General features: G+C 46.7%; 1 protein-coding gene across 1 annotated transcript in view; it reads right to left on the reverse strand.

Annotated features, from left to right (window-relative positions):
- Positions 1-5,762: 5,762 nt before the first annotated feature.
- EPHB1 (EPH receptor B1) overlaps positions 5,763-14,056 on the reverse strand; it is a 416,986-nt gene continuing 408,692 nt past the window's right edge. The window contains exons 14-16 of the mRNA XM_032869646.1: positions 12,468-12,661; positions 10,486-10,641; positions 5,763-7,207 (exon numbers count right to left, since the gene is read on the reverse strand). Of these exons, the coding sequence (XP_032725537.1) occupies positions 7,099-7,207; positions 10,486-10,641; positions 12,468-12,661 (459 nt within the window). The 3' untranslated portion in view covers positions 5,763-7,098. The remainder of the gene's footprint in view (positions 7,208-10,485; positions 10,642-12,467; positions 12,662-14,056) is intronic.

Consider the following 14,056-nt stretch of genomic DNA (forward strand, 5'->3'; position numbering starts at 1 on the left):
CACTGTCTGCACAAGAGGCTGTGAGAACTAAGTAATGAGGAGACTCTGAGGAGGCTGGACAGTGAGCCAGAGTTCTGCTAGGAGCTCATGCCATCCTCCTTTTCGTTCATTCTCCAAATCCAACTGGACGGGCTGTGCCATCTAAGCTGCTCCTCCCCCTGTGGTTCTCCCTGCCTTCCCAGGCCTACTCTCCCGGTGACCCTCCTCTCTCTCTCTTCATGGATTCTGTTTCAGTAGCTTTCAAACATACTCAAGTCTTTCCCACTAAAAAAAACAACAAAATAACAACCACCAAAAGGGGAAGAAGTCCAGCTACCTCCTGATTTTCTTCTCCCCTTTGAAGTCAAGCTTCTTGAAAGGTTGTAATGTCCGGTCTTTCCTCAATCCAGCTAGTGTCTTCTGCTGCAGCTGCCCTACGAAGGGCACCCATGACCTCTGGCAGCTAAACCCGTGGACACTTTTCAACCTCTACCTTGTATTGGCCCTCCCTGGCAGGGCTGGGCCCTGGGGCTACTGTCTCCCCTGAAAGGTTTTCCTTTGTCTCCACGGACCTTGCCCACTCCTGGCCTTCCCTCCTTCTCTGCAGTGGCTCCATCCTGATGCCTCTGTGAGCCTCCCTTTGCTGGGACATCTTTTAAATATGGCTGTTTCTCAGGGTTCCATGGGGGCCCACTTCTCTCGTCGCTCTTACATTCTCATGCAGTAAAAACTTCCACTCCCACAGCTTTAATGGCCATCTGGATAAAGGATGACTCCCAAATCTGCGTCATCAGCCCAGATCGCTCTGCTGAATTATAGACCCCTGTATCCAATGGCCCATGGGCAATTCAAATTCATATTGTTCTCCCCCACCCTCAATTTCTTCCTCCTGCGTATCCCTTAGCTCAGTGAATGGTATACAAAGGCACTCAGTGGCCCAAACCAGAAACTTGTGATGTCATCTTTGACTCTGCCCTTTCTCTCCACTGACAGCCAATCCCCTTTCATCTTCTATTGATCTTACCTTCTTCATGTTTCTTAAATCAGCCCATCCTCACTGCTACTTCATGCATTCACCTGGGCTACCATCATCCTTTGCCTACGTTATCACATCAGTCTCCTATCTAGCCTCCCAGAACTGAGTCTAGTACCCCACCCCCACTCCATTTTCCATTTTGCAACCTGAGTGGTTTATATAAAATATACTTCCCTTGCTCTAACCCACTTTCCACCAACTGCATTCAGAACAATATCCAGATTCCTTATGCCATATAAAATCCCATGATCTAGCCCCTGCCTCCCCCTCCAGGCACACACATTCAGCACTCTAATCTCCAGCCTTGTTGAACAGCCTATCATCCCACAAACAAGCCACCTTCTTTATGGCTTTGAAACTTTTGTCCATTCTGTTCCCTCCACCTACAAGACCAGTTCTACCACTCCCATCTCCTTTCTCCAGTTGGTAAGTGCTTCACTCTGCTTGCAGTTTAGCAGACCCGCCTTCAGGGATGCTAGGACAATGGCAGCGCAGTTCTTTGTGCTCCCAAAGCCCTGTCTATTTCTCTGTTGAAGTCATGTACAAAATTGAGTCCTGCTAAAATGACTGTAACTGGAATTTGTCACCTATTCTGGGTCAGAAAGCCATTTCCAGAGCTCTCGTTGTTCCTAATGCACATGCAAATATGAATTTAAATAGCAGAAAAGAAAACTAGAGAGAAGAGAATCTTTATATTTTAAAGATTTTATAGAATCTTTATATTTTAAAAGAACAAAATAGCATGGGCTTAGTATCTCAGTACCTTGGAAGTGGTTTATCTGTCCATAATTTTAGTTCCTTAATTCAATTGTTCCGCCCTCTGGTGAAAGGGTGACTACAGGAATCTTGGAGGAAGGGTAGATATTGAAAGGCAAAACAACTCTTGGAAGAAAGTCCCGCCATCCTTTCTGCCCAGCCAGATACCAGCCTTGCAAGACAGGAACCCTGGTTCTACTTTCAGAAGGATGGGCTGCCCTTCATTGACCTCCTTATTTGCCTCTGTTGTACTGAGGACAGGGTTGTGTGCATTGCTGTACCCAGTGACTGACACTCGGTGGGCTGCTGCTTTCCCCGGCCGGTCCTCTGGGGAAGACTGTGACATCGTGTGAAAGATGTGGACAGCGTTGAAGAGGAGTGTGTTAAACTTTGCAAAACTAAAATTAGAATAGCTTACAATTGACAGCTGCTAAGAATAAGTGAGAAAGATTGCAACTAAATACCTAGGGATTAATTTCTTTAAAAGGATGCTGCTTGAGGTCATGGACTTCTGTAGGTAAAATAATGATATGTAAAACTTCCTCAACTCAAATTTACTTAAGCCACCAAATACATATTGATCACCTGCCATGTGTTAGGCAGTGTGTTGCGTGCCGGGTATAGAGGTGACTAGGACATGACCTGAGTCTATAGTCTACTCTCACTATGGGGATTGCCAGAAATTCCTGGAAGATAAGGAATGCTGTGTGCCAGGTCATGACTCCTAGCAATGCAGGAACCCACCAAGGTCCTGCAATAGCAAGGTCAGCCCAGGAGGGATGCAGGGGTGAGGGAAAGGAGCACAGAGCTCTCCCTTTCTCCCAGGTGTGTCATGGTGGTCTGTTCACCTCTGCTCAAAGTGGTCCCACCCTTCAACGGGATCTGCAGAACACATCAAGCCCCACCTGTCCCCCACCAGGCTGGCACTCTCTCAGAGGGACTGAGAGTTGGTTCTCAGAGCCCGGTGAGCAGTTCTCATTTGGGAGATCGCTAGTCTCAAGGGATTCCCTGGTGGTGAACAAAGTTGCCATCTGACCTCGATCAACTTGAATGACCTTTTGGTGTGATCCAGCCACCCTGTCCCCCTTTGGATGACCTTTCTGTGGCTCCAGTGAGTCCCCTCTCCCATGACCAACCCCCAGCCCTACTGATATCTTAGACCATACAAAAACCTCTGGCTACTCTTGAAAATGACCCAGAAACTTCTATATGGACCACAAGGCATCTCAATGAGTGCAGAACTCCCTGTGACGTGGAACTTAAGCATGCTTTGAGCCTTCTTGGTGGCAGAGAAACCTGGCTGTAGCCTGTTTGCTGCTAGTACTCCATCATGCCCGTGCTTCTCCCTTGCTTCACTTGCCAGGGACCTAATCATACCCTTACTCGGTTGGGGTCAAGGTCATTATTATTTCTGAAATGATAATGAGGTTCTCAGGCTAGCTCACAAAGGTCTTCTTAGAACAAAATCTAGCTGTTAGAATCCTGTGTTCTTAACTGGCACATTGTAGATTCTCACCCTCCTGCCTGATGTCTCACTCCTCCTGCCCCCACTATTCCTGGCATTCTAGTCCTCAAATCTCACTGGTTTCTGTTCTTTTCACAAAAGCATGGCCAAGGGTAACTTCTGTCCTTACTTGATTTCCATTCTATTTGGGAACCTCAGCAATTTCAATGATCCTAGGGGACCTACCTCACTGGCCCAGCTCCACACATAACTTTGTGGGGTGTGGGGGCATGGAGAGGTGGTAGGTGAGAGCAGACATGTGATTTCGGTGGTATAGGTACCTGTTTGACATCTCTGAGCTCCAGTGATCTCCAGAGAATAAAATAAACACCTGCTCTGTAGATGTATCTACTCGCTCCAACCCTACCTTCCTTTATTTGAGGAGGGCAGGGAGATTGCACAGAGAGCTGGGTCATAGTCTCTAAGGATTTCCCATAAATCACCTCCCTTCCCATAGCCCCTGGGCCAGGAGCACTAGGGAAACATTGCCCACTGTTCTCTGTGCAGTCCTCACCCACATGACCCTTGGGGGCTGTGGATGTCCCTGGCAGAGAACCCCCCTCTGTCAGCCATATCCTGGGCTACCAGCATGGCCATAGTTTCTATCTTTTTAGCCTGGCTCAGAGGGCCACAGGTCACCACCACTAGGCAAAGTGCGTTTTTAAGAAACGATCTGAATTGGAGTTCATCTTCTGCCAGACGCAAAAGTAGCAGATCTAACCGAAATTCAGAAGCCTGGGATCTCACTGCAAGTGAGCACTCTCCCCAAGGAGCTCTTCTGAGGGTGTGAGTAAAGTTTCCTGGCTCCAAATTGTCAATGGGCCAGATACCTCTGTGCAGGAGACCAGCCTCCCCCATCGCTTTGTGCCCAAGAAGAGGGCGAGGGTTCATTCCTATCCTTCTGGGTAGCTCAAGAGCTTTAACAACTATCACTGCCAGAGTCAAGAACTTTACATTGATTACTAATTCCAGTGAGTGGAGTGCCAAGATTCCCAAAGTGTGGTCTCTGGACCAGCAGCAGCACCACCACCAGGCAATTTCTGCTGTCAGAAAACTTACCGGTTGGGCCCAGTGGTATGTGTTTTGACACACCCTCCAGGCGATGCCAATGTGTGTTCAAGCACGAGACCCACTGGGATCGTGGATGAGAACAAGAGCCCAGTTGCCTGGGTCAAAATCCCGCCTCCACCATAGTGTGATGCCGGAAAGTTCTTGTCTCTGTTCTTTCATCTGAAAATTGGGGGTGGTCAATTACCAGCTACCACTTTACAAGATGTTTGTGGGGAAAAGAGTTAGTAGATGTGAAGTACTTTCACCGCACTTGGCAGACAGAACCTGCTTAGGAGTGTTAGGCCCCATCAAAGGCTGATACTACTATCAGATTAGACACAAGAGGCAACAGAGGCTCAGAGAGGTTAAGGACGGACCCCGTGCTACAGGACCCTCTCTCTCTCTCTCTCTCGCTCTCTGTCTCCTTGGTGGGATCTTAACATGAAACTAAACCCAAGGGTGTGGCACGACCTTCACCTTGACCTTGCTTTGTGGAAGTTCAGAAGGCTGGCTGGCATTGGTGGAGGCACAGTGAGAATTTTTGGGTTAAAGATGCTGCCTGAGGAATTGGGTGGTAAGTTAAAATTCATTCCTGTGGAAAATTAAGAGTAGATTAGCCGAACTGCCTAGACTTGTAAGACACTTCATGGATTGAGGTCTTTGGGGTAATTAGCAAATTGTGCATGGAATTGGCAAGCTATTAATAAGGGGAAGTTTTCTCTTCTACTTGCTACATGGCTGGGTTGGGACCCTTTGCAACCATAAACAAATCTGCTGGGACAGTTTTGTCCATCTCCTCTTGGCCTCCAGGGGATAAGCACAGGGTGATGTGTTGAGATGGGGCCCCCGGCATCAGAGCTATACTCCTAGGCCAGGAACCTCTCTGAAGGGTCTTCAGAAGGTAAGACCTCCCCCTGTACAATGTTCCCTAGGACTGGGGGGAAAAGGCTCATCTCACCTTAAATTTGCATTCAGTAAGCTACATGGGAACTGTGGCTCCTTTTACTGCCTCATGCCCCACCCACCCACCCAACTGCGTATTCACAGACATAGCACAAGCGAGCCGTCTAAAATAGGCTTCAGTGGCTTTTACAGAATTGGCCTGGATATGAACTTCTCAAATGCAGTATGCAAACTGAAATCAGGGCTGATGGTCTATTACTGGTGATTGTTTATATCTATCTGCCAGTGGCTTTGTAAGCTGCATATCTGAGGCTTCAAAACCTCATATTTTATTCAAATCTCCCTTTGGGTTCCATCAGTGAGAGAGAGTCTAATATATTCTGCTCCTTGGGAATCACAAGGTACAGAAGGTATTCCTTCACTCCCCTTTGTGGGGAAGAAGGACACCTGTTAAGGATTCTCCTAGAACTTGGGAATGGACCCACTGGGGTCTGAGAACACACACTCTGACACCATTCTATGTAAACCCAGACATGCTTCTGCTCATTTTAATTAGACAGATAAAATTAGCAAGGAGATTAAGAGAAAAGGAGAAATTAAAAATATTTAAATGTTAGGTGGAATTTACAAAAGCGAATTGAACAATGAGGTACAAGAAGGAATGCAGAGAAACACAGACACATTTGAAACATTCCTCGGATGCCACACGGCTTACGCCAGTCCACAGATAAGGTAAGAATTCTCCCTTGCCATCTCTTGAATTGCAGATTTCAGGGATGTGGAAGAACATTCTCCAGAAACACTTTCCTTCTCCTTCTCTTCAGATGTTACCAAGAACAACTAATCAGTCAGTATCATTCTAGAATGGCCCACACTGCCTCCAATTCAAACCACTCACCTGTTTCTTGTCTGAATTTGCAAGCTCCTGAGAGTTTTTTTTCCCATTTCATTTTATTTTTCTCCCTGCCCTCTCTCCCCATTGAGCCCATGGGCCAACTGGGCCAGTCAGAACACCAAACCAACACCACGTTCCAGCCCCTTGGGATTTTCCGGGGGCAAAGACTTCCCGGTTCTTCTTTCTTGTTTGCATCTGTTACGAACAAGCACAGTCATTTTAGAAGACAGACATACATGTGTGTGCTCCTGCACACAGAAACAGGTTTTTCTTTTTTTTTTTTTTCCCCCAATTTGTGGTTTCTTTTTCCTTTTTGCAGAAAATGCAAACAAAAGAGAAACAAGGTTTTCAATTGAAGGTACATCTCTTCTTCAATATGAAGACATTAATTGAATTGGTTGGATCCCCCATGCAGTGGTCAGCAAAGTCCTTTGGCAACTGACAGACGACATCTGGAGACTCAGGAGCTGGGGTTTGCTTGAAGGAACTTCCCTACACAAGTCATGAGCAAAGGGAAATGGATGTGGGAGAAGGGAGAGGGCTCGTGGGGAGGAGTACAAAAGGATAAAAGAAAAGAATGTCATTGGTGAGGAAGAAAATGGAAAACTGCCTGTTTCTTCCCTCTACCTCCTTCCCTTTCTTCCTGTGGATGGGTGACTCCAGACCCCCGAGGGTGGGAGTGAGTTTACTCTTGGTTCCCCTGATGCATATTGTTTTGTCTTCACTTTCGTTGAACGTCACCTTTTCGTATTTTTATGATCACAGATTTGGTTTCCCACAGCATCTGAAACAAGCTCTGTCACTGAGAAATGAAGGTTGCCCATTAAGAACAGGTCCAGTTTCTTCTTCACTGATGTAATGCATTTCTCAGCCAAGAAGCCTATCTTTCCAGAACATTCCACAGTAGTAAACCTCTGGTGTCCTCTTGAGACTGGTCCTTTTCCTTCCTCTCCTCCCCCCAGAAAATGAGAGTTCTCATGCCATTGCCGTTGGTGACTGACTCATCTGGACCCTCATAGAATGAATGCTGTTCAGGATCTTCTTCTGATGACCTGCCAAGGTGACCCCTATTCTCAGGAGGTCTCTGGGAGGGAGAAAGCCACACACAAAAAAGGCACTTTAGTGTTAGGGCAACTTTTCACAGATCAAAGCTAGTCACAGAAGGCAAGTTCTTGATATAGTTGGACAGACAAATAAAAGTGTTTAAAATCTAACACTCAAGTTTACCCAAGTCTTTGGCAAGTGCCTACCTAGATATTTTCTTGCTCAATCTCACTTGCTTTATGCAGTGGCCCTCATCCCCTTTATGCAGTGGCCTCTCCCACTTGGACAATCCTGGAAGTGTTGTGCCCTGTTCTTCACCTCTGGGTTCTGAAGCAGCCCCTTCCTTGTGTCCCTGACCCTACGTGGACTGGAACTTTCCTCTGTGTTGTTTTTTTTTTAATACTCCAAGCATACACTATATGGGGCTTTAGTTATGCTGTGGAGCTTTCTGCCTAAATTAGTGATCACCCACTGAGATCGGAAAGATGTGGGGTTTGCTGGGTTTTCTGATGTTTTTCCCCTGAGTTTCCATTTTCTGCCTCTGTTTGAATTTTAATGTCATGAATTTTTAAGAAGGGTGATTTCAAAATAACTTTCAAATATCTGCCCAAGCAGGAATCCAAGTAATGTGTTTAGGATAGGGGTTTGGATCGGCTTCATCTTTAAGCTGTGAGTCTTATTAGGATCAAGCTCATGGCTTATATTTAATTTTGGGGAGACCCATGCATCTTTCCCTAGTTAGTAATAAAATAATAATAATATAGCATTGTTCGAGTACTTTTCATGTGCTGTATACTATCTTATTTATACCTAATGAAGCATTTCACGAATATTGACAAAGCACTCAAAGTCCATAATAATAGTTTAAGCAGTAATTGTTTCTCATGTGCATCCTGTAGGCAGGCAACAGGCCAAATGCTTTGCTTGCACTAGTCCATTAACCTATCACCACAAACCAATGAGATGGGTACTATTACTGTTTGCTCATTTGTGAACAAGGCAAGTAGGGCTCAGAGAAGTTAAGTAACATGCTTAAGATCACACAATAGACAATTGGCGGTGGCGCTGGGTTAGAACTCAGGACTACCTGGTTCTTAGCCACGCTTGCAGAGCTGCTCTTAAAACTCTTCTTAGCTCCTGCCTCTAGGTGCCTATGCTCCCCTCAACCCCTCCTTTCAGCTGGTGGTCAAGCACCTCAGGGCAGCAGCTGGCTCAGCTTGTCGAACTGTCCATGTCTTTTCAGCAAACACTTCTGAGAGGCATGCTTGAATTTGGAATTCACAAATTGTCCTGCAATCTATTTTATTTAGTTGCTCATGTACTTTTTCCATCTTTTATCTCTCAAGAAACCAACTACATTGCTCCAATAGTGTGCTGATATTTTTTACTTTAAACTTAATCCCTTAATTTTTCCTTTTCTGGACTGAAGGAAATTATTACATTTGATTCCTTCAGTCGTGGGGGATTAGGGGGTGAGGGCCTCACACTCAGCTGTATCACGGTGGGGAAGAAAGAGCAGCCCCACCAGCGTGGGCACCCACTTCTGCCCCTGAATCCAGGCTCTCCAATCCTCTAGGACATCCATGTTAGCTCTGCAAGATGGAGAACCTGGTTTGCCACTGGTAAGTGCTTCTTCTCTTTTTGTGTGTTATTTTTTTGCTTGTTTGTTTGTTTTTGGTGGTGCCTGACAATAATTCATGGTGACAGGAAGTGCCTTCTTTAGGCATCAACAGAAAAATGAACCCACATTTAAAAAATGAATTCTGCTGTTTTGTGGATCGTAGGCTAGATGCACGCTCAAGCCATCTTGTTGGAGAAAGTGGAGGTTCCATCGTTTCTGGCAAGAATCAACCTCAGAGAGGTAGAGCAGGACTCCGGGAAGACTGACTGCAAAGCTGTTGCCCAGGACAGAAGCTGTTCCTCTGGGGTTCAGCTCCTGGGGCTGGATGGGACCACCCCTCTCCCCTGGGACCCAGCAGCTGGCCCACCGCAGGAGGAAATCCCAGGACTTAGTATGGTGCCCGGGACATAACAGGGGACCCGTAAGTGTTTGCCAATTGCCTGGAGGATTGACCGATCCTCTAACCTGGGAAACGTGTGTCACAGGCCACCAAGCCCCATATTGTCCATACACATTGCGGGCCAGGTGGCCAGTGAGGCCCCCTCTAACCAGATGTGTGTATTCAAAATTTAACCCTTGCCGACTTCAGTCCAGTGCTTCCCAGCCTTGGCTGCACATGAGAGTCACGTGGGGAGTTTTAAACATCCCGATACCCAGGGCTCAGCTCATACCAATTAAACCAGAAAATCTAGCAGTGGAAGTCAGGCATCCATATTTTTTTTGAAGAGACTCCCAGGTCATTTCAGGGTGCCACAAGGTTTGGGCATGCTGTGCTGCCAGGCCACACTGGTAGGCGGAGAAGGAAGTGGCCTTCAGGAGAGAAGGCTTTAGCCCCTGCTTTGCCACTCGTGAGCACTGAAACTTCGGGTGCTAACTCACCTCCTTTCTGAATCTGCTGAATGCAAGGGAGGAGCTAAGTAATTATTTCCCAAACTACCACGCCACAAAACCCATCCAAAAGATGGTTCCACAGTATTTAAGAATTTTAAATGGGTTTCTTTCTTTCAGGATTTCTCATGGCCTTTATAATGCTAATATGTGTGGTGAATCTCCAAAAGGGTGATAAAGTGTTCAGCATTTCCCAAATTTATTTGACCGGGGGACCTTTTTTCCAAGAAGAACCTATGAACATTTCCCAAAACGGGTGCTGCTCAGAACATTCTTGGGGAAGTGATGGACTAATGGATGTTAAAGACCCTTCCTGGCTCTCATCGTATTTGAATAATTTTAGTTTCCGTATTCCTCCATCCTCCTGTGGGAGCTGCAGACTGGTAAATAATTGGTGGGGCATGGAAACATCTGCTCATTCACGAGCGCTATCTAAGTACGGATCCGAGCTCCCCATACGTCTGGAATTGTTGCTGAATCAGTGCAGTACCCCTTCCTGCAATGTTGCTGAAGGTGCTGGCTGGCTGTGTTCTCTCCATCTGGATGTTCTTTTTGATGGAGGAGAGACCCTTGATGATGAGACAAATGACCTATGGCTGTGACTTGTGACTTTGGGACCAGGATCGATCTCAGCCTCGCCATCCGAGCCCTCCATCTTTCCAGGGCCCTTCCCTACCAGGCCAGGTTCTATACAGAAGTGGAGCTCTGGGGGTGAGGCCAGAGAGCAGGACTGGTCCCCTGAGCCACAGCACGGAAGGAGACTTGGTCCCCGCCCACAGGTGGCACAGAGGTGAACGCCCATCACTTACTCTGATGTCATCTGGGTGACCAGCTGGAGAGAGGTGAAGCCAGCGGTGAGGAAGCTGTCCCTATACTGGACCATTTTGATGGCACTGAGCCAGTCATCCACGGTGGTGAAGGCCGTGAAGTCTGGAATGGAGCGGTCTAGCAGGGGCTGGGAAGGCCTGTGACAGACAGACAAGGGGGAAGTGAGCCCACAACTTCAAAGGTGTGTGGACAGAGCCACACTCTGGGCAGACAGCAGACTTCATGCAGGTTGAGAATTCCTTGCTGACAGGATGCAGATTACTGGGGAGGCCTGCACTGACCCTTCTTGTTTCCTTCAGAATTCAGGAGGCGAGGTGGCCCCTCCCCCGCCTGTGGGCCCTGCTATACATCAGCTGGGCCAGACAGGTAGACTGAGGCAGCATGCAGTCTGGAGGGAAGAGAAGGCCGGTACCTCCTTTGCAAACTGGGATTGAGGAGCTTCACCATCCAAGAATACGGTTCTTTTAAAAATATATGAAGTTTACTATAACCTTCCCAAATCTATAGGTAACATTTTTTTTTCCTGGTTCTATCCTCAGCTAATTGAAATCAATGGAACAGAGCAGCCCTCCATTGACCTTCTCTGGCACATTCTCAAAGCAAACACCCCACAACTCAACCCACAAAGCAGGGTTCCCCCTGACATATCCGTCAACCCCCAACACCCATGCCCAGTCCTTCACCAGGAATTAAAGATGTGACCTCCAAAATCTCTTGAACTCATCCACCTCTTTCTGCACCATTACTCCGACTTAGGAACCTACCTTCTCCATCATTATTGCTGCAATATTCTCCTGCCCATCTTCTTCATGCATTTTCCTTCTTCTCGACATAAGGTCTACACCGTAGCTGGGTGTTCTTTGAAAAATGCAGGTGCATCATGTGCATAACCCTCACCCTGATCCCGAGCCATGTCAAACCCTTCAATGGGTGCTTGCTCCTCTGAAAATCAAGCCCCGAAGCCTTCGCAGGGTCTACAGACTCTGAGTGTCTGGCCCTTCCCCATCTCACCAGCCTTAGCCCTGACCCAGTCCCCTCATAGACTGGACTCTGAACACATTGACCCTGTCCTTCTCATCCTTGAGGCTCTGCATATGCTGTTCCTTGACTGGGAACACCTGTCCCTCTCCTCAAATCTTCCTTTCATTTGGTTCATGCATTCCCTTCCTTCATCACTCAACTGGAAGAATGCTCATCAGGGATGCGTCCCTGATACCAGGTAAGGTATGTGTCCATGCTCTCCAATACCATGCACCTCCCTGTCATAGTGGCTATCAAGGTCTCAAGTCTGCATTCCCTTGGGTGATCATCTGGGTTAGGCACTCCTAAATGATTCTAAGCTCCAACAGGGCAGGAATCAGGTCTATCTTGTTCATTCTATACTGCTGGCAATGGGCACAGAGCTTAGCATGTAAGTGCCCAGTAAACTTTGGTTGAAAAGATCAACCAATCAGCCAGCTAACACTGCAATGTTAGAAAGTAACGTACAGCTGACTGTTGCTGACAGGAGCCCAAAGTCATTCTGTGCATTCTCTCATAACAATCCAATGGCTTTGTCTATGTCCCACAGCAATCAGAGCTTTTACTTGCCAATAAGTAGGCCAAGATTCCAAGTCTGCAGCTCTACCTGGTGTGGTTAACAGAAAGGGTGCCTTCTGGAAATAGGATCTCCCAGAAGTGGGGCCTCATTACCACTCCTCAATTATTACAGAGCCAGCAGAAGGTGGAAACCCAGATGGGTATCTTGATATCTGCCCAGAGCCCATGCTGGGAGTGGGGAATACTTTAGAGAGGTGGAAAAAAAAAAAGGAAAGATATCTTGGAGTTTCTTCCATTAGTGGATAAACTTAGGCACCTCACCCTTACTGTTAACACATCTAAAGGCTAGCAGCCTTGCTATTGGGCCTGCCCCCAGCAGTGTGACCACCCACACCTAGGAACCACGCCATTCTGTGAGACTCACACGGCGGTGATGGTTGCCACAGTCTTGAGACTTGCCGGGTTCCGGATCATCTTGTCCAGGGTGTTGACAATCTCTGCGAAGCGGGGCCGGCTGTTGCGGTCCTTCTGCCAACAGTCCAGCATGAGCTGGTGCAGAGCAGCTGGACAGTCCATGGGTGGAGGCAGCCGGTAGTCCTGCTCAATGGCATTGATGACCTGCAGTGACGCACATGGGGACAGGTAAGATGGGGTGAAGAGACACCAGCAGTCATAAATTCATAAATTAGCCCCTAAGGATGGAGCTTCCCTGAATCAGGGGCTCTCCTTCCATGCTCATGTACCTCTCACCATAACGGACTGTATATGTACTTGGCCTTTTGCCCTAGACTGTGGGCTCCTGGAAAATAGCGATCATGTCTCACTGTTCCTTCGTGTCCCCAGCACGTGCAGCAAGGCCTGACACACCGAATCTCTGTCAATGCTTACTGAAGGATGCGCTGGTGAATGGCTTGAACTGGACATCAGTCACCATTCTGCCTTGTTGGCAGCTGGTGGCACGGGGCAGTGATGAATCAATGGCACTCGGGAAACTAGTGAGTCTGTTAGTTCTAAAGGATACCCTGCGAAGCCTGCGGTGGCCTGGTCCTTAAACTGCTAAGGGAGGGAAGGAATCAGCATTTGATAGAGAGCCTACTCCGTGTCAGGGCCCTTCTCGAAGCTTCCGGTGCTCTGTTTGCCTTCTTCTCCACGATGCAGCACCGTGCACTGGGTTGAAGATAATTTGGCTCCGTAAACTGGTTAAGTACAATGACAGCGGTCAAAATAACCCGGCGAGTGAGCTAAAATGAACCTTCCTGATCAGGTTTTGGTAATTTGCGCAGTCTCCGGGGGACAATTTTGTTCAGATTTCCAGATCTATAAGTACTACTGCCTACTTTTCATATGTTGTAAGAGTTTTTTTTTTTTTTAACACCTTACTTCTTAATTTCCAATTCATTTAAATCAATTATGCCTCCTCTGTTTTTTTCCGTCATCGTGAAGATAATTGTAAACGACCCAGTGCTAAACATGTGAATTTATTATGGTTCCCTCCTACCACAATGGAATGCCGGGAATACAATGGGCGCCTTGGAGTGATGTTGCAAAAATGTACCTATTGAAATGGAAATGTACTCACATTGTAATATTAGGTAAAAGAGCAGGCGGCATAACTGCAGGTTTAGTATAATCTTGCTTTTGAAAAAAAAACAAAAATCAAAACAAAACAAGAAACAGTAATTACACCCATGCATACAAAAGACCTTGGAAAGATACATACCGTGGTGTTAATGACGGTTGCCTCTGGGCAGGTAGACCCAGGAGTGCTCTTTATGTTTCTCTTTTTGCCTGTTTGTGTTTTTATTTTCTATAATAATTATACATTGATTTTATATTAAAATAAACAGCTCAAGCACCTTAAACAACAAAGGAAATAATTTGGAGTTCGGGGATTTTCAGGTGTTTTTGCCTCTACTTTAAAAAATGTCACATTCATTTCAACTGATTCTTCTTCTTCTTCTTTTTTTTTTTTTTTACCTTGTAGATCCATCAGAAATTAAGCATTTTCAATCA

The sequence above is a fragment of the Lontra canadensis genome, unplaced genomic scaffold (assembly GCF_010015895.1).
Source record: "Lontra canadensis isolate GAN:19392208 unplaced genomic scaffold, GSC_riverotter_1.0 scaffold38, whole genome shotgun sequence".
Classification (NCBI taxonomy): Eukaryota; Metazoa; Chordata; class Mammalia; order Carnivora; family Mustelidae; genus Lontra; species Lontra canadensis.